Raw genomic sequence first — 19,703 nt, forward strand, 5'->3', positions numbered from 1 at the left:
TATGCTCGTGGTGTCCCGTCTCCCCAGTACTCTTTGTCATATAACACTTTGAAACTACTGACGGTCTTGGCCTCCACCACCACCTCACCTAACCTGTTCTAACTATCTACCACTCTGTTTGCAAAAGTGAATTTTCTTATATTTCTTTGGCATCTGTGTTTACTTAGTTTAAATTTATGACCTCTTGTTCTTGAAGTTCCAGGTCTCAGGAAATCTTCCCTATCAATTTTATCATTCCTGTTACTATTTTGTATGTAGATCATATCACCTCTTTTTTGTCTATCTTCTAGTTTTGGCCTATTTAATGCCTCCAACTTCTCCTCGTAGCTCTTGCCCTTCAGTTCTGGGAGCCACTTAGTAGCATGTCTTTGCACCTTTTCCAGTTTGTTGATGTGCTTCTTAAGATATGGGCACCACACAACCACTGCATATTCTAGCTTTGGCCTAACAAAAGTCGTGAACAATTTCTTTAGTATATCGCCATCCTTGTATTTAAAAGCAATTCTAAAGTTAGAAAGCGTGGCATAGGCTCCTCGCACAATATTCTTTATGTGGTCCTCAGGTGATAGTTTTTTTTATCTAGAACCACCCCTAGATCTCTTTCCTTATCAGAATTCTTTAAAAATTTCTCACATAATATATAGGTTGTGTGAGGTGTGTGTGCACGCGGGCGCAAACAGCAGCATGTAATTAAAGTGGAGAGAAACAATATAAACAGTGAGAGATATCATTCACAATTTATCTGCCAAGACTGTTCAGTCATTAATAATGTTCAAATTATAAGTATCAACAGGACACTGACAATTTGTACATTGACAGATATATGCAAATGTTAAAAACAATGAAGAGATTTTTTGAGTAAAGACAAATGTATTAAATTAAAACAAAAACACTACTTTGTACATGCAGAGCACTATGTTTATACAAAGAAATAACTTTCCTAATTAGAGTTAAATACAAGGCAAAATAACTAGCACCATACTAAAAGCACCTCCTTTTGAAGATAGCTTAACCAAATTAAGGGCTTTTTATAATAGGAACACTAGTAAAACTTTGTTTTTACAATGTCAAGAAGACAAAAAGAGCATAAATTTAAACTGTAAATTAAGATTCCATAAAACACTATTAAATGACATAATGGAAAGTGGAACAAGTTGATACATAAAATTAATGAGTCATCTCTTGGAGGTCAATATCCTGTACTGATTACTCATTCAGAAGGGACAAATGGGCAGTGGGAGATTAGAAAGAATTCCTAATAGCTGTTCTCATCACCTATGCATGTAGTGTGCAATCAAAACAGATTTTAAAGGACAATATGAAAAAGAATCAAATATTTTGATTCAAAAATAAAAAGCCCTTTCTGGGTTCCACATCAAAAGCTCCCCATCAGCTAATGTCGTTGGCACATTTAGGACATTACAGTTATGCCAGAATTCTGGTGACAATCTTGGCACACAAGACGCTGTCACTCAGACAAGCATCTTTGCAATCTATTTTGTCCTTTCAACTGTGATCAGTGACCTCTAAGTGTTGTGATGTAAGCTGAGGAGGGGAACCCAGAGAATATCAATTTTGGGCAATTGTGTCTAAAATAAGCAAACAAATTTATGTTATTAAGAGTTTAATTTACAAATGTAATTGTAACTATGTAAAAACACCAAAAGTAATGCAATCAGATAATTTTAATTTGATAACTAATAATTACATCCACAGACCCAACAGCATTCTGAGTTCTCACATTCAGCTACCCCTTTATGTTAGCTCTCACTGTCCTTGCACAAGCACTTATACTAGCCAAGATATTGGTTTTTTCCCAGTTGGCTCATTTCGGCTTTTAGGTCAACTGGTGACAGTCCCTGTTAATGCCTTCTCAGGTTCTGACTTTGATACCAGGACAACCTCCCTGGTAAACTACTACTATATTTCTCGAGCTGTACAAGGATGGGAGGGACCTCGGCTAAGACATGTCTCTAACTCTCACCATGTCAGTCAGGACTGGTGGCCTCCTCACATATGACACCAAATATCGTGGTATAGGAATTTGTGGTACAGTAGTCTGGATGACACTTCAGCACATCCATCTTGTGTGTGGTTGTGGCAGTATCTGCTGGCCTCTCAAAGCTCTTGGTCAAACTGTCTACTTCTCATAAAAGGCTTCTACAATCATTGTTTTGCAGCACAGGTAAAAACCCAGTTTTTGTGTTTACATTGGTTTTTCAGGTTCCAAGGAAACAACCAAATATGAAAGCACAAAACTAAGGCTTCGCATTCTTTAAAAAGCTCTTTCCAGAACCATATTATTTGACAACTCTCCATTCCTCTCTTCTCATACATGGTACATTGAATCAGATAGCCCAAGCCTGTACTTAGTGAGAGCCCTTGATTGATGGCCATCTGTAATTATAAGTAAGAGCTTGGAAGGGTTTTCTTGTCAGAAAAAGACTTTTTTAACAATTCCAAGCTGGAATGATTATTTTTAAATGACTTCCTCAGCATTTTAAAACCTAGCAGGGATTCTTTATAATTTCCTGCAGCACTATGCTGAATGTTGCACCTGCCTGACTGTATGAACCATGTCCAAAGTGTTAAAACATAAGGAAAAAAAAGTGTCTATAGACAGATTCTTAGTAGGACAAGCAAGCCGTGAGCCACAACCAGGTCCTAATGGTATGTCTGCAAAATGTAAGAAAGAGAGTACCCAAGAAATGTAATCACTGCTGTTATAATGGATGGGGGACTCCCCTTCCAAACACTAACACCTCTCCTCCTCCCCCTTCCTCACTGTCTTCCATATGCCAACAAGAGTCCTCAATAAAGATAAAATATACTTGTACATACTGTAGTACAAATTATAAGTAGTAGTACTGTACATATAAAATGTATTTTTAAGTTAATATTTTTGGAGGTGTGGAATGGATTAATTAAATTTACATTATTTCTTATGGGAAATTGTTTTTGTTTTTTTAATTTTCTGTTTTCGAACTGTCTCTGGGAAGGGATTAAATTTGAAAACGGAGGTACCACTGTACTGCATTGCTTATCAATAAATTTTGAGGTTGGCTCCAGATATAACAAATTATGGCAGGGTTTTATTTGACAAATTTAATAAATGCTGGCATATGACTATTAATAAATCTTGCACTATGATTTAAGAGCCTTACCTTAAAGAGGTTGTCCAAGTATTCAACATTTTTGTCAATCATCGCCAGAACTTGCTTCACTTCTAGAACAGAGTTATCATTACGATCCACCAAGTGCAGGTACAAATCTGTTTTGGTCTTGTCAACGGTACCATCATGATTTTCGTGTACTCGAAAATCATCTACATTCACAATAGCTCCGGTAACATTGCCAAGATAGTCACGGAAGTACTCTACCTGTTCTCGCACCTAAGAATAAATAATTATTAGACGATTTATAATACAATACTGTATAAATACAATTAAGCTAATAATTTGTTTAAATATTTTATAATTTCAGGTTTACATTGTGAACAATGTTACTGATTTTCTTAGTTACAATACAATACAGAATACAAAGATACAGACCCCCTCACTGTCTTTATTTTTAATTCATCTGTTTTTTGTCAATCAACAAAAACATTTGTACTGTGTATTCAGTTTATAATAATCATAATAATCTGAGAATTAGAATATGTGCATGAAAAAATTATGGCATTATGTGTACATAAAAGAACACTTTTCTGAGCAGAATATTCAGTCGCTAATTTGGGCAATATCCTACTCTCCCAGGAACATTGCATACTTTAGCCTGGGTCAGTATGACTCGGTGAGAGCTCTTCAAACTGCTCCCACTGGGACATGTAAGGGTGGAAGGGAGGCATTGGAGAATTCTCAATCCAGCCCAGAATAAAGATACATTTCTCAAAACTAAAAAACCTCCTAAAAGCAATATTTCAAATCAAAGACTGCCAAGATATATATATATTTTTTATTTGTATACATCTTTAATCCTAATTTTCCCCAGAATACGACCTGCCTAATCATTTAACAACCAGTTACCCATTCATTGCTGGGTGAACAAAGGCTAGAGTTAAGGATTGGCACCAAGTAAATCCTCTACAGCCAGGATATGAACCCCAGGCCAAAGTGCTTGCGAGTGGAAAAGAACTTAATTATATTAGCTAGGTGGAGTTGAATTTTAAAATTGGCCATAACAAAATGCAGTGCACCTGCCATGTAGAAAATCATGACATGGAGCTACCAGGAAGCCCCGTCTCTCTCCAGAACAATTGTCAGTTACCACAAAAAAAAAAAAAGGGATTAACTGCTAGACAAAAGGAAGTGGGAACCTAACAACACAGCCAAGAAGCATAATGAGAACTGAATTCAAGGAGAGCCAGGTACAGCTTCAAAGCTGTAGGTCGTCCCACAACAGGAATAAGAAGTCTAAAAATCCTCAGAAAATCCTCACAGGTCATTGTCGGAAGCCAGAAACTTCTTAATTAAAAGATTAACAAACTTGACTGGTATTTTTGAGCTGAGTTTATGATAAAGTTCTGATAGATGGTGTCAGATGTTTGTACAGGGGTGCAATTTCAGTGCTTGCCATAGGCACTATTTTCTCTAGATATGCGCTTGGTCCCAAGAGTTAGATTTATAAGTTAACCAGACCAAAAACTTGGTTTCTTCATCAAAGAAGTGGGAAGGAAGCTTCCAGAAATCACACTAGCTGAAGACTGAGAGTGACAGGACTGTATCCTGTGCACTTTAATGCACAAACCCGCAGCTGAGAAGTGCCATTGAAAGTCACCCACATTAATCTCAAAGGCAATCACATTAAGCAGAATTGCAGAGCTGAACTCCATCCTGACTGGTTGGTTCATGATTGCAACACTCAGGAGCATCAACAAGTCCAAGTCCATTGGAAGGTCCAAGGTAAACCTAAATCAAAGTCTGAAAAAGGCACCCAATTGGAAGACTCATGCTCTCAATGTAATCTAATCTAGCCCTGTCAACTACATATAAGAAAAGGCAAGTGCACACCGACTGAAAAAATGCTAAGAAATAAAAAGCAAAGCACAAACAAGGGAGATTCACTGGTTGAATGAATCATGAACATGCAGTGATGCAATGACCGAGTATACCTGAACTGTTAATGCACAGCCAAAATGTCTAAAGACAAAGGATCAGATTCCTAGGTGAGCATATGAGGAAGGATCTAGTTGATAGGAAAAATCCCAGGTGAAGACAATACTGAGCCAATACAAAAGAAGAAACCTACCGGTGTCAGTTTGGAAATTGCTCGCAAAACATGGAAATACAGAAAACACATGCATGTGAATTGTACACCGAAGTATAGACCCACAGCACAACAGATGAAAAGCCTTAATCAGCAGACACTTATTTTCAGGAGAATCCCCTCACCAAGAAGTGAAGTACCCTTACATGCCATCTTGTGACAAATAATGGTGGCAATCAGACAGTTCACAAGCAATTGGTAAATTGCAGTAGCAGAAGATGAAGTTTTAAGTGTGGACGTATATACCTTCTGATGGGGATTCAGGGCTGCATTGAGAATTGTCCAGTGATTGTCTTTCTTCACACATAACCCAGCAGATGAATAAAGACTGTCCCTGGGGAATTGGAATATTGCCTAAGGGAGCAACTGAGAGACCCAGGCTATAGTTTCAACCACATGGCAGCACATAGAAGGTAGAATTTAATGACAATTGCATCTTGCCAATAGATTATGATAATCAAGTGTATCTTGCCAATATATTATAATAATAATAATAATGTGCATTTTACCACTAGATTATATTGATAAGCAAGTGCAACCTGTTGATATAATGAGATAATGACAGTATCTTGCATCTTGATAGACTATATTAATTGAATCTCAATACAATATAATGAGAACCAATTGCATGTTGTTGAAAGACTAGAACAAAAAGAATATAATGAAGATCAAGTACATCTTGTTGATAGAACATAATGGCAATTTAAAGTACCTAGCTGACAGAATATAATGATAATTAAGTACATCTTGTTGATAGAATATAATGACAATCGAGTCCATCTTGACAAAATTAATAAGTTTAAAGCACTAAATTGTCAGTAAATTCTTGGAATCTTATACGGCAGATATTTTATTGGCAGACAACCTTTTGCTACAGGAACTTGACAAGTTTATATGTTTGTGTTATCTGTAAATAAAATCTCTAACCAGCATCGTATCTTTAGCTCAGTGTCAAGAAACATGCCACACCACATCTCATGCTGTCACACCAGTAGAAGCCTTCACACATCACAAAGAAAAAGAACGAACTTGGCACTGTTACCTAAACTCCATGCATTTTCTTGCAACAAAAAACAGTACTGTATCCTGCTACACACTGTGGTTTTGTTTAGCTGACAGGTGCTGTGCAAAAATGCCCAGGGTGCAGTATTTAAATATACCAATGAATAAACAGGAATTTTTGGAAAAGTTCATGGTAAGCATCTTGACCTTTTGGAATTTAAGGGTAAAATACTGTATGATCATATCAACATTTGAAACCCTGTGCTAAATACCTCTTTATCCATGGAGAAGACCTAATTTCTCAAAAGGACAGAAGATCAAAATTAAGGGATATTTTTCTTTGTTTTCTTTGTCTAGCAGCCACAGGTATGAATTGTACAATAGTGAGTTTACATTTTTGCTACATCATTCTCAAGTTTATAATTCATCAATGGAAGTTATTGTACATTACAAAAATGGTAAATGAGGAGATAGTATCTGATGAAGGTTTCCTAATTAGTCTAAAAATAATGCACTAACATCTATGTGCATCTATAGGAATTATCACTTCAACAACTAATGAAGGAAAAGTTAACTTGCCTCATCTGGCGATTGCCTAAGAATGAAGCGAACTCGTTGGTCTTCCCGCAGAAGGTATATGAACACGCGAGCTCGATCACTCCAGCCACTTGAGTCATTAACATAGACCTGAAACCAGTGAAAGCAGACTATGAGAATAAGGAGTGTTGAGATATGGTATAGCCAGTTATAAACTGATACTGTAACTATCCACTAATGCAATCTATTGCTAGAACTACAACTCTAACAAAAACAGATACCAATCATTGTTGTAGTTCAATACATTTTATACTGCTTATTTATATAAGTGTGTTCTAATATCAGATATAATAATCAATCATTAAAATGTGAAACTGGAAGAGATAGTGTTGATAATCGTATTTTCCAAGCTATTCTTCTTGGGTTTCCCTACAAGTAAGATTCCAGTCTATCGGGAATTGGATTATGCAGTCAAACTAGGCGACATCCAAGATATTGATGCTATGGGGAATTTTCCAAATGTTTCTGCAGTGTCAAATTCAGGGCAGTCTGGTTTGGTGACCACTTCCTGGGGTTGTGGGCCCTGGGTGTCTGGTCTCTCTGTTTCATTGGAATGTGGGTTTCTAGCATACCTTATGGAGATTTGGTCACTTACTTACTTACTTCTAACTGAGGCCTGGCAAATAAGTAATTATCAAAGAAGGCACCAAGCTGGGAAGGCTATGTAGCACCATGGGCATCCATGCCATCCGGTTCAGGGCTCTTCTACTCCTTGTGTTGTCTGCTCTCTTTTGGATGCCTCTCTCACTGGTGCTGGTGTTAATGTCTGGACTCCTGTCTTAGGAAAGACTCTTTATGGTAGTTGGCCATACTACCATAAAGAGAACACCAGTGTTCTGCTTATGTGGCGATTTCTAATCCCAATTTGGAACTGGTGTTTTTTTGGGTTGCTCCTTTCCAGTTTCTTTTTCTGTAGTACTTTTTGCAAGTCCATCTAAGCTATATGTGGTTCAATTTGCTGTCCAGTTGCCAGCTTCAATCTCTTGGCAATCTCTTACCCTCGGGTTTACGGCTGGCTGTTCTGGGTTTCCTGAGTCTGGTCATGTTATGCCTCCCAGCAAGAATTTTGCCATTCCATGATGGGAGCCTTTAGCTGTGTTTATTCACATTCTGGGTCCACAGTTGTTGTCTGGGCTAAGATAGCTATCTGGGTTTTGGCAGTTTATCCGAGATTTGGTTTTTACCCCATTTTGGATGTTCTTGGATGTGCTTGGCTGTGGTGTGCCTGTGCAGTCCTTGCACATTTAGCACTGTGTGTGTGCTTCTTTACCCTGAGCACTTCTCTCACTGTTCTCTTCCAAAGTCAGCCCTATCTGAAATTCCTATTCCTTGTATTCCTTAGTTTCTTTTCTGGAAAGCCATCCACCTCTACCAAGGCACCAACGGGAGAAACTTTGTAAAATCACTGAAGAAGCCTCCCTAGAACTCAAGCATTAAAGGCAATGAAATGCTCTTTTCTGGTGGTGCTCTCGGTAGCTCCCAATTCCCACCTTATTTCTTTCTTTCCCAAGGAGGTTCTGGGGTTCTATTTTGGAGGCTCGTGAGTGAGGTGCATGGCAGGCTGGGACCCCAGCAGACCTGGGCTGTCATCTGGTCCAGACCATCATGGACAGGGTAGCTACCCAGTAGCAACGACTGTTTGCCTTGTTTACTTCAAAGTTAGAATTTTACTTTGAGAAGTCACTAGTTTTATAGCACCCATTGTGGATTTTTTCTTGGTTTTGGGTCAATCTGATCTTCAGGCTCCCCTCACCTATAAGATAGAGCCAGATTGACTTCCTGGCTCTCACAAGGTTAGGATTGGCCTTGGTGGTCTCGTATGACTTCTTTAGCAGTAACTTGTTACTATCTGTGCTTAAGGTCATGATACATGTGTATCATACACTAAATACACTAAAAATACATAAACTAAAAATGATACACTAAAAATTAAATTGCACAACATTCTCAAAATATTCAAAATTTGAGTCTAACCAAGTAATTAGGGTGTACACTGCTTATATTTGATTGAACTTCAATAATTTGATTGAAATTACACAATTCAGTTTTTATCTCTATACAGTACTACAGAATGATCAAATTCACTTAAACTGATACAGAACAGGATGACAAAGTTAACCTCAAGAATTAGGAACCTTCTATATGAAGAGATAAGAAAGCTGAAATTACATTCTCTAGAAAGACTGAGTACAGGGTAAGATGACATATACAAATGAATGAAAAAGTACAAGAAAGAGGATATTAATAAGGTGCTAAATATATTAACTCAAAATATATCACAAAACGGTGAATACAAATTGTGTAAGTTTAAATTCAGAAATGACCTACATAAATATCTGTCTGGGAAAGAGGGTTGTCCATTTATGGAACAAATTAGTGGGTAACACAAAAGACATGGGATCGCTGGATTCTTTCAAGAAAAGATTATACCTGTATAAATGAGTCTGGGTGACTATAAATAGGAGAAGTCTCGTACAGACCAGAAAACAAAGGTAAGAAAACATGATCTCTTCCATACCTTAAAATCAAAGTATCCTTTCATGCCCTTTTGTGGATCAAAATTTAACTTCACAATTCCAGAAACTGGATCAACAATGAAGGGAGATCTGCGGACATTATCAAGATTTTCTGAAAGGGTCTCTTGCACACGACCATCCATGTAGTATCTTAAACGACTGTTTTCCCGAGCATCTGGATCAATTGCCTGAAAATTATTTATACACATTTTATTTATTTATTTTATATATTTGATCAAATTCACTTTATATATATATATTTATACACACACACACACACACAATATGTATTTTTTTTCTTGCACTTTAATGCACGCATGCGAGCGAGTGAGCATGTATTTATGTATGTGTAAATATGTATGTACTGTATGTATATATATGTATATATACATAAACTTGCCTAAACCACAAGTCAAAGGTAAACACACAAAGGGCTCAACCCCCGCAAGAGACTCGAACCCAGGAGGCATAGATGTTCGCGCACCTGTACACAACTAGTATGCTGACCGCTTAACCACGCTGATCCTTAAAACTCCTGAATATCGTTCTCTTTTAAGGATCAGCGTGGTCAAGCGGTCAGCATACTAGTTGTGTACAGGTGCACGAACATCTGTGCCTTCTGGGTTTGAGTCTTTTGCAGGGGGTTGAGCCCTTTGTGTGTGTATGTGTGTATATTTATATACTGTATATACAGTGGAACCTCGAGTGACGAGCGACTCCAGTTACGAGCCTTCTGAGTAACGAGCGAGCCACTCGCAGAAAACAACACTTTCTAACTTTAGAACTGCTTTTAAATACATGTATGGCAAAATACTAAATAAATTATTCATGACTTTTGTTAGACCAAAGCTGGAATATGCTTTGTTAAACATACAGTATTAGAAAAAATGCAAGGACATGCAACTAAATGGCTCCCAGAACTGAAGGACAAGAGCTACAAGGAGAGGTTAGAGGCATTAAATATGCCAAACCTAGAAGATAGAAGAAAAAGAGGCGATATGATCACTACGTACAAAGTAGTAACAGGAATCGATAAAATTGATAGGGAAGAATTCCCAAGACCTGGAACTTTAAGAACAGGAGGCCAAAGATTAATACTAACTAAACAAAGCTGCCGAAGAAATAAGAAATTCACCTTCGCAAACAGTGATAGACGGTTGGAACAAGTTAGGTGAGGTGGTAGTGGAGGCGAAAACTGTCAGTAATTTCAAAGCATTAGATATGATAGAGTGCTTGGAAGACAGGACACCACGAGCTTAGCTCTCATCCTGTAACTATACTTAGGTAATTACACGCACCTAAGTGAACAGGGGCACCATGGTGAAAAAACTCTGCCCATTTGTTTCTGCCTCTGCCGGGGATTGATCCCGGGGGCCTTAGGACTACGACCGGAGAGAGCTGTCCACTCAGCCAAGAGGCCCCCACCCAGACCATGTTTGGAACGTACCAAACAGCAATTACAGTTAAAAATTGGATGAAGCTTGCCCCAAGCACATGGCCTCCAACCTTTAACAGACAGCTTTTCTAATTTATATAGATGTATACAGTATACTCAAAAACCGATTCTATACCATAACATACTTAACAAAATAAACTTAACATTTACATTTTTGAAAGAGATAGCATAGATTGCAAAGGTCTAAAGCATCCATCCATGAAACTAAACAGCAGTAATATGTACATATTAAACTAAAAATATTCTCACAGTTAATCTCATGATCTCGAGGCCGAAGTGCGATGCAGTGGTTATGCCTCCTGTGAACACTTCACGAGTGAACTTTGGAGCATTATCATTTATGTCATTAACAAAGACATGTACTTTTAAAATTGTGTCATCCCTGGGGTCGAAGAAGGCAACTGGCTCGGGTATCGTAAGACAGTCTTCTGTGGCCTTGATCAGCAATGTGTAGTGATCTTCAACCTCACGGTCCAGCTCCTTCAGTGTCTGAAGTGAATAGTTAGAAAAGGATATTAATAATATTTTAACAAAAAAATTCCATTTCAATATGTACACCTTACCAACTATTTAGAAAGTAAGGTGTAAACCAAACAACTTTATACAACACAATGCCATTCCATTTCTCTACCCATTAAACGATTTTACAGGGACTTCTTTTCCATGGCTCGCAAAACAGAGGAAAGAGTCCAGAAAGACATTACAGTACTGATAAAAATGCGACCCTTACCGACACCAATCGGAAAATAGAGTTGACAATCTACTACAAGAACGAAAAACTCTCCGAAAACCAAGCAAAATGCTGAATGTCTTCCAAGTCTTTACTTGCCGATTTGGTGACCAGCCCCAATGATCTCAGCACAAAGGTAAGACAACATCCTTTTCAAAGTGCCTAACAATGCACAGTTGTACCCAGTTGCACCAGCACAATATTATTATATAATGCCTAACAGTACCCAGTTGTACTCCACTATATACCCAATCCATGTACTGGATTGTACTCCAGTCTCCCGAGACTGCACGATGCCTACTACTATATTGTTGAATATGACCGAAAGGGTACGATAGAGTTCACAGTGGTGGAACTTTCCCATTCCATCACAGGTTACAATTAATAATTCCTTCATAAGACAAGTTGGATCACACAACAAGTGATGCATATGAACCACACACCAGCCAGAGTGGTCCACACAAGTGAACGACTGAGTTTCCATGATCTTCGTTCACTGATTTGTGGCACATGTATCTTTGTAAATTAATTTAAAGGCTGAAGTGTGATTAGCTAGCTACATGTGGTAAAATCTCATTATAGACATTTTCTATGATGAAGCAAGATGAGTGAGGGTGGACAGATAAAGGAATACTGTACTGTAAACTTCACTTGGATTGCCTTCATCTGTGTCATCATAGTTCAGTGACCCATGACTTTGAAAGTTTCAGATTAATAAATCATTTCTAAAACTAGGGTTTTAATAGCTTTTTATTATCCGAATTAAACTAAACTAAATAAACCCGAAAATATACTGTAATATAATAGACATTATAATTTGAGAAAATATTTATGTTATTGGAACAACAACACCAGAGCAAGGGGACAGGTCTAATCCTTGTACACACAGCACCATGCGTGTTTCGTTCGATTTCATCGCCACAGTTCAGTGACCTACGGCCTCAAAATAATAAAATTAATAAATCAGTTCTAAAATAAGTTTTTTATATTTTTATCTTATTATCCTAATAATGTTACTAAACTAAAAATATATAACCCAAAAATATTTAATTTGATATATCAAATCCAATATTTGAGAGGAATTTATGTTACTGGATCTGGCTTAAACACCAGCCTACCGCAGGGTGTATAGACCTAGTCTGCATTCATCCAGAGCTACCAGGTTTTTATCAACACCTAAGGATGATGAAAGATATTTGTCTCAAGGACATGACAAAAGGAAGGAAACAAACAAAAATGAGTCAATATTTTTCACAAAATAGTAGCAGAAAATCAACCAGCACAGCCGTACCCAGCACCAGCACAGTCGTACCCAGCACCAGCACAGCCGTACCCAGCACCAGCACAGCCGTACCCAGCACCAGCACAGCCGTACCCAGCACCAGCACAGCCGTACCCAGCACCAGCACAGCCGTACCCAGCACCAGCACAGCCGTACCCAGCACCAGCTCAGAAACAGCTGAAGCCAACACAGCACCAGCGAGCACCAGCAAAGCTGATGCAAACATCTAAAAACATCGTGTGTGGAGTGAACAGTTAGAACAAGTGTTAAATTTAAGTGTGTACATAGTGTTAAAATTAAAGTTGCAGTAATTTTAGTGTACAATAGTTTTCATAAAATGTATTGTAGTACACAACATACAGCAGAACTACTTAATCAACACAGAGCTAACGGCATAATGTACTACAGTACGTATTTACTGTACTGCATTCACAACTCCATGAGACTTCAAGATGGACATAACTCCAACAAAAAGGTAAATAACAAATGTAACACAGTATTTTTTAGTAGAGTAGTAATATATAGGTACAGTATATAATATGATAATGTATTTTTATTGTGTACAAGAAAAAGAGAGAGACTGACTCAAAATTCTTGATTACACTACATGCTAAGAATATGCATTAATGCTCTCATACTGCACCTCGTGTATATTTTTGGCTTCTCTTCCATGTTTTATTACCTATCAATAATACTTTAACAGAGGTCCTTCTTAATATTCTTATAAAAATCCAACATTAAGATGTCATTGTACTTACCATAATTTCATGCGAAAAACTATCAAGACTAAAAGTTCCATATTCATCTCCACCAACGATAAAATAGCACACGTGGGCAGTTTTGTCTTCATCAATATCATCCAAGTCTACTGTATCTGCTAGCTTTGCCCTCTCTGCACCTGCTGCCTTATGTTCTGTTGAAATAATGAAATAAAACAACCAAGCATTAGATGAACTAAAAACTGCACTTCATAATAACTATACTAAATTTCAGAATAGTGATCTACGAGAAATTAAATCCAGCTAACAATAACTATGACAAAACTACTGAAATATAAACATTTCAAAATATAAATCTAAGAAAACTTAAGTCCAGATAATGCACCAAGGAGTCAATAGCAAAAACCGGCTGAAAAACAAATAGCAGGTCTGTCAATTTTACAAAGGGAAAGATCAAAATATGTATACTGTACTATTATAAATAGTGAACATATTGCTGGAAAGTACTCAAAATACCTGTAAATACACAACATTGCTTTTTCTCATACCTGTAAAATTCACTGTAACCTCATCTAATAAAAACTGGGGCTCAAAGTCGTTTACATTTCTGACATAAATGGTGAGGTCAAGATCACTGGAGAGTGGTGCGGGAACCCCTTGGTCATATGCTTCCACACGAATCTGTAATGAGCACAAAAAGAAAAATTAGGTTATGATGAAATGATCAATATGTGGAGAAAATTATGTTAAATGCAGCGAGGCATTTTTATTCTGGAAGTAGAGAAAGTGTACAAGTCAAATGTGCACTGCACTACTGATATGAAATTAGTGCACGAGTCTTGATTCGTACTTCATCTGAGCTGCAAGTGACATTACCAATCTGATGATACCAAACACGGGTACTGCAGCCTGGCATAAGGGTAATGGATATTGCACAGGACTGTACAGCATTTGCAACCATGGGCTTGCAAGTCTAGCTGAGTAACTACCATTCTCTCACTGTTGCTCTATACACTTATTTTGTCCAGTTCTGTATTCCTTTTTGAAGATCATTTTGCCGGAATTCCATTAGAAATTGTGTATCAGCTACTTAAAACGTTCTAGGAATTCCACATAAACTACAAATATTTCCTAAGAATTCCATGTACTACAAATGACATTTCCCAGGAATTCCACATAATGCAAACAACATCGAGCAATTTCCCATCAACCAATTAATGAGCAGCCTTGCTTGAACTGAATCAGATTTTTGGAAATACTGTATAAGGATGTCTGACCACAACATCTGGGCAGTCTCAACACAGTTCAACCAGAAGCAACACCACCTCTGATCTACCTCAACAGGCAGTCTCACAACATAGCATCCAGCAAGCAACATTATCTCTTACCAGCCTCAGTCTCTCACATCAGGCGTGAACAGAAAAAAAGCAAACTTGGAGAGTAAGAAAATGAAAGAGCAGGTGGTGTGAAGAGCACAGAAGTAGGGAGGAAGTTGGGAATGTGGCAGTAGTTTCTAAATAGGAAGTGAAGCAGCAGGGTGCTGCTGTAGTTGATCTGCTAAGAGTGGTGGTGCTGGTGGTTCATGACACTGTGTAGTGTGCGTGATAATGCCAATGAATGGGTGACATTTTGAAATATCTTAAATCAATCTTTACTATACAATTCTACACCATTCTCCAGGCTGATGCCTTCCCACCCCATAAAAAGTAGGAATAGAACAATATTGACAATAATGATAATGAATATTTTAAATGAGCATAAAAGATGCACAACTGAAAAGATCTTATTATGACTACAATTAAAACACTTTAACAAACCTCATAAATCTTCTGTCTTTCCCGATCAAGTGTCTTTTGAAGAAGTATTGCTCCTGTAACCTGATCAATGGTGAATGTTTGCCAGTTACCCAAAGCATCCTTTAAGATTCTGTAACGCACAGCTCCGTTGATTCCAATATCTTCATCTGTGGCTCGTACCTGGATCACCAAACTTCCAACTGTGGCATTCTGTTTATAATAATATTTTCAGTTAGAAAAACAATTGTAAGCAAATTTTCTTGCAGAGAAAAATTTACAAACCAAAATTAAAGTTTAAAGAATTACCTGTAGTTGTATTTTAATACATGTGAGTAACAGATACTTGTAAATATTACACACTCATGTCACAATATTTAGACATATACACAATGTGAGAAAAATTACACAAATCAAGAAGACTAACCTCAGGAATGTGAATTGTTAGATTAACTGATGGTGACACAAACTGAGGTGCATGATCATTAAAATCCGACACACAAATATTGATCTGTGATGTAACAGAATTTGGTGGAAATCCTCTGTCTTGTGCCTGTATCATTAAGGAGTAGTTGCCATACTGCCCTACCAATGGTTTGGCAGCAAATATCTGAGCAGCAGTTTGTTCTATCATACGAACATCAAATAAACCTGAAAACCAGACCAATTTATAGATAAAGAACTTTTCTCTACTATACTTTGAAAAGGTATTGTACAAATATAGCACAGTATACTTTCATACGAGTCATTTTGGATTACAGTACATGTATAGTTTAAATCAAAATACTGTACATTATTTCACTCCTACATGGCATACCTTTTTCATTGCCACCCTCAATAGTAAAAAGAATTCGGCCATTGGGTGAGGCTGGATCGTCTCCATCAGAAGCTCTGACAACAGTGACTGTATCTCTGGGTTCGTGGAACTCTGTAATCATTGTGCACCCTTCCCGTTCTTCAAAAACTGGGGCTTCATCATTTATGTCCGCCACTGTAACACTGAAATAAAAATTATTTTATTAACATGAATCTGCATATTAAGTGGATAAATAAACATAATGCAAAAGATAATTTTACATCAATTTAATGCATGATATTCAAGTCTGCTGCTAATAGAATAAGAAAAAGAAAATGACAAAACTTAAAACAGCTTTACACTATTTTCCACACATTACTGGTGGTATATATTTTCAAAGTTGACTAAAATTGGAGCCTTAATAGTTGTGAGTTGTACAGATATATCAAGTAATATTCTACTAATTCTGCTTAGCACTGGGTATTAATTTATTAACCCTTAAGCTGCTAAGGGATCCTGAGGAGATTTACATCCCTGTGCGGAAGAAAAAAAATTCTAAAAAAATTAATTCGTCTTCTAAAAATGATAATTTGTATTTCCTGAACACGGGAAAAAAAATAAAATCGTAGGCGACATATTTTGGGCGCAATAGGCCGAGGAAGTCTGGCAAAGAGCGGTCGTCAGAGGCGGTCAGCGTCACCCGAGCTGACAGGTGGAAGTTGACACAAAGATATTATTATCTAATTATTTCAATGTCTCATTGATTTTTCCTTAGTTTTTTGCAGTAATATTGTTCAATAGTGTGTAGTGTGATAGATTTATATAATAAAATGTGTGAATCATCCCTATACTCAGAAGTATGGTGTTCATATTAGTGATTCAATTATTACGTTCATAAAACAATAAACAAATAGTTTTAGAGTTATTACACTATATAACTACACACACATTATATATAAGTAGATACTTATATATGTTTTGTTCACCACAACTGTACAACTAAGCTGATATAGTTAGTTCAGTCATTAAGAGCTGTCGTTACACACACACAGTCATCTGGTGGCTGCCTCCCTCACTCATTGAAAGTCAGGCGCACTAAAATTTCTCCCCCAACAATACTGTTTGGGGTGTTATTACACTATATACACACATTATATATAAGTATCTACATGTATGCACCGTAACTGTAACCTAAACTTGTAGGATGCCCAAAGAGCATAGTGGCCACCCTCTACACAGCTAGACAAGTCATGCAGATGACGCCACCTCCGTCACCCAAATGGCTCCTCCCAATATAATCCTTTTGCTGTTATTACACTAATACACACATTATATATAAGTATCTACATTTGTGTTCACCATAGAGAACCACTGAGCTGGTATGGTGAATGCCAACAATAACAGGTGGCCACACATTCAGTAATCTCCCTCCCTCTCTCAGCATTACTCCTCCCACACAGCACTAATTATCACAAGAATCCTGCTATTATCACAATCCTGGTCATTTTTATCACAGTCAGGGGTCATCTCTAATACTGTCATCACTAAATAATAGCAGTTACATATTTATTTTGACATTTTTAGGCGATGCTGTGATCACAAGCTGAACAGCACTGCTGTTAGCTCATGCTGCATGCGCTAGCATTGGTTGCTCCCACAGTACTGTGGCTCTCAGACCGGAGAATATTGCCCACGATTGTCTCCCTCTCCACCGGGGATCAAACCCGGAACCTCAAGACTACAAATCCGAATCCCTGTCCACCCAGCTGTCAGGCGCCCATCTCATGTTACATGGGACATGTTACCCATGGCGTATATATACGCCATGTGCAGTTTAAGGGTTAAGGACCTGCCAGAAATGTTATGCATATTAGTGGCTTTGCAAGAATATAAGAACACCAATGTTATGTACTGTACTCTCAACCCAATGTACCTTCTTGTTTAAAACTTCGGCTTCACACACGTGGGGTCCATATGTATGGACCTCATACATACGGGTTATATGGCCATGTACCTATGTACATATGGTCGTGTAATTTTATATGTATGGAGCTATCCCAGATGGTTAGCAAGAGGGAGCTACCTTAAAACCCTCCCAGAAAAGCATATTGACAATCAAATCACTAATCACAAAGAGCTTTCTTTTCACAATATGAATATCTTGCATAATTTTGCATCAGTGTAAATTAATTTTCACCATGCAATGCTGAAACTATTTAATAAGTAATAACTTACCCAATCTGCATGAAGGCATTCCTAGACTCTCCTGTAGAATATCCAAATTGATAGTTATCCCAAGCCTCAATAAGAAGTATGAAGGTACTCAACTCCTCACGGTTTAAGGCAGAGGCCACCGTTATATCTCCAGTATCAGGGTCAATCTGCAAAAACAATGCAATGAATTTATATTTAAATACTCACTATATATTTACCCGAATTTACCCGAGGGCCAGTAACACTAGTGGCCTCAACGAGGACAGAAAGCCGGCGAGTTGTCGATTAACCCCCCCCCCCATTTGCCTTCATTATCTTTTCCAGTTGGATTTTGAAATTCAACAGTCTTGGCATTTATGGCTTCACCAGGTAGGTGGTTTTAGGGGTTTACTGCCCTGTGGGTGAAAAAGCATCTCCTGTTCTCAGTCCTTCATTGTGGTTTCTCTAGTTTGAAACCGTTGCTCTTTGTTGGTGCTACATTTGATGTTTTTAAGACATTTTCTGGATCAACATCCACCAAATTGTTCAGTATTTTAAAAGTTTCAATGAGATCTGACCTGTCATGCCTGGTTTGCAGTGTTGTTAGCCCTGTGGCCCTCAACCATTCCTGTTACAAGAGATAACTTGGCTCTAGAATGATTTTTGTTGCCCCGGTGTTACACTTTATTCAGAGCAGCTATGGCCTTTTGAAGTTGGGGTCTCCATGCCTGGAGAGAATAATCCAAATGGGGCTGCACCAGATTTATACAACTGAATCACTACACAACTGCTATGAATCACTATATAATGCACTTACCAAATACACTTACCCTAAGTGAATGCTAATGTAAAAAGAACTCTCAATCATAATTCTTTCTTTACTTATACAACATTAGTACATGGCAGATTGCTCAACTTTTTCTACCTCCATACATAACTGTCATTTGAGATGTTTTCTTACTTATATTTTTCATTTATTTCTGAGCCATCACATTTGGCTGCTCCTGAACGTAAAATCCGATGCATCTCTAAAAGGAATATGCACAATCAGGAAGGACAACACATTACACTAGCACCAGCTGTACAGGTACCTACTATTAAAATGGTTGCTGCAGGGTCATAATGATACTGGGAAATAAATCATTGATGAACATTCAATCCAGCACAGGATGAGTGCTAGCAGTCTATTAAAAAACTTACCCCCCCTTTCCCCTTCAACCATTCCTTGACTAATTACCAATTAGCTTGCTTGAGTACCTGTACCAACTACCACCAGGTTACTTTTAATGAATTTAGAGAATAGACCTGGTTCTGTTTAACATTCATCTGCTGTCCCTTTCTCAAAATTTCTTTC

At 37.7% G+C, this 19,703-nt stretch overlaps 1 protein-coding gene across 7 annotated transcripts in view; it reads right to left on the reverse strand.

Annotated features, from left to right (window-relative positions):
- The window catches only part of Cad88C (cadherin 88C), a 243,228-nt gene that overhangs the window by 28,084 nt on the left and 195,441 nt on the right, over positions 1 to 19,703 (reverse strand). For all 7 annotated transcript variants that reach the window (XM_045742235.2, XM_069329540.1, XM_045742227.2 and 4 more), the window contains 10 exons: positions 18,392 to 18,537; positions 16,178 to 16,359; positions 15,788 to 16,011; positions 15,385 to 15,573; positions 14,116 to 14,248; positions 13,607 to 13,761; positions 11,086 to 11,325; positions 9,383 to 9,568; positions 6,847 to 6,954; positions 3,165 to 3,392 (listed from right to left, as the gene is read on the reverse strand). In XM_045742235.2, the coding sequence (XP_045598191.1) occupies positions 3,165 to 3,392; positions 6,847 to 6,954; positions 9,383 to 9,568; positions 11,086 to 11,325; positions 13,607 to 13,761; positions 14,116 to 14,248; positions 15,385 to 15,573; positions 15,788 to 16,011; positions 16,178 to 16,359; positions 18,392 to 18,537 (1,791 nt within the window). The remainder of the gene's footprint in view (positions 1 to 3,164; positions 3,393 to 6,846; positions 6,955 to 9,382; positions 9,569 to 11,085; positions 11,326 to 13,606; positions 13,762 to 14,115; positions 14,249 to 15,384; positions 15,574 to 15,787; positions 16,012 to 16,177; positions 16,360 to 18,391; positions 18,538 to 19,703) is intronic.

The sequence above is a fragment of the Procambarus clarkii genome, chromosome 22 (genome assembly GCF_040958095.1).
Source record: "Procambarus clarkii isolate CNS0578487 chromosome 22, FALCON_Pclarkii_2.0, whole genome shotgun sequence".
Lineage (NCBI taxonomy): Eukaryota > Metazoa > Arthropoda > Malacostraca > Decapoda > Cambaridae > Procambarus > Procambarus clarkii.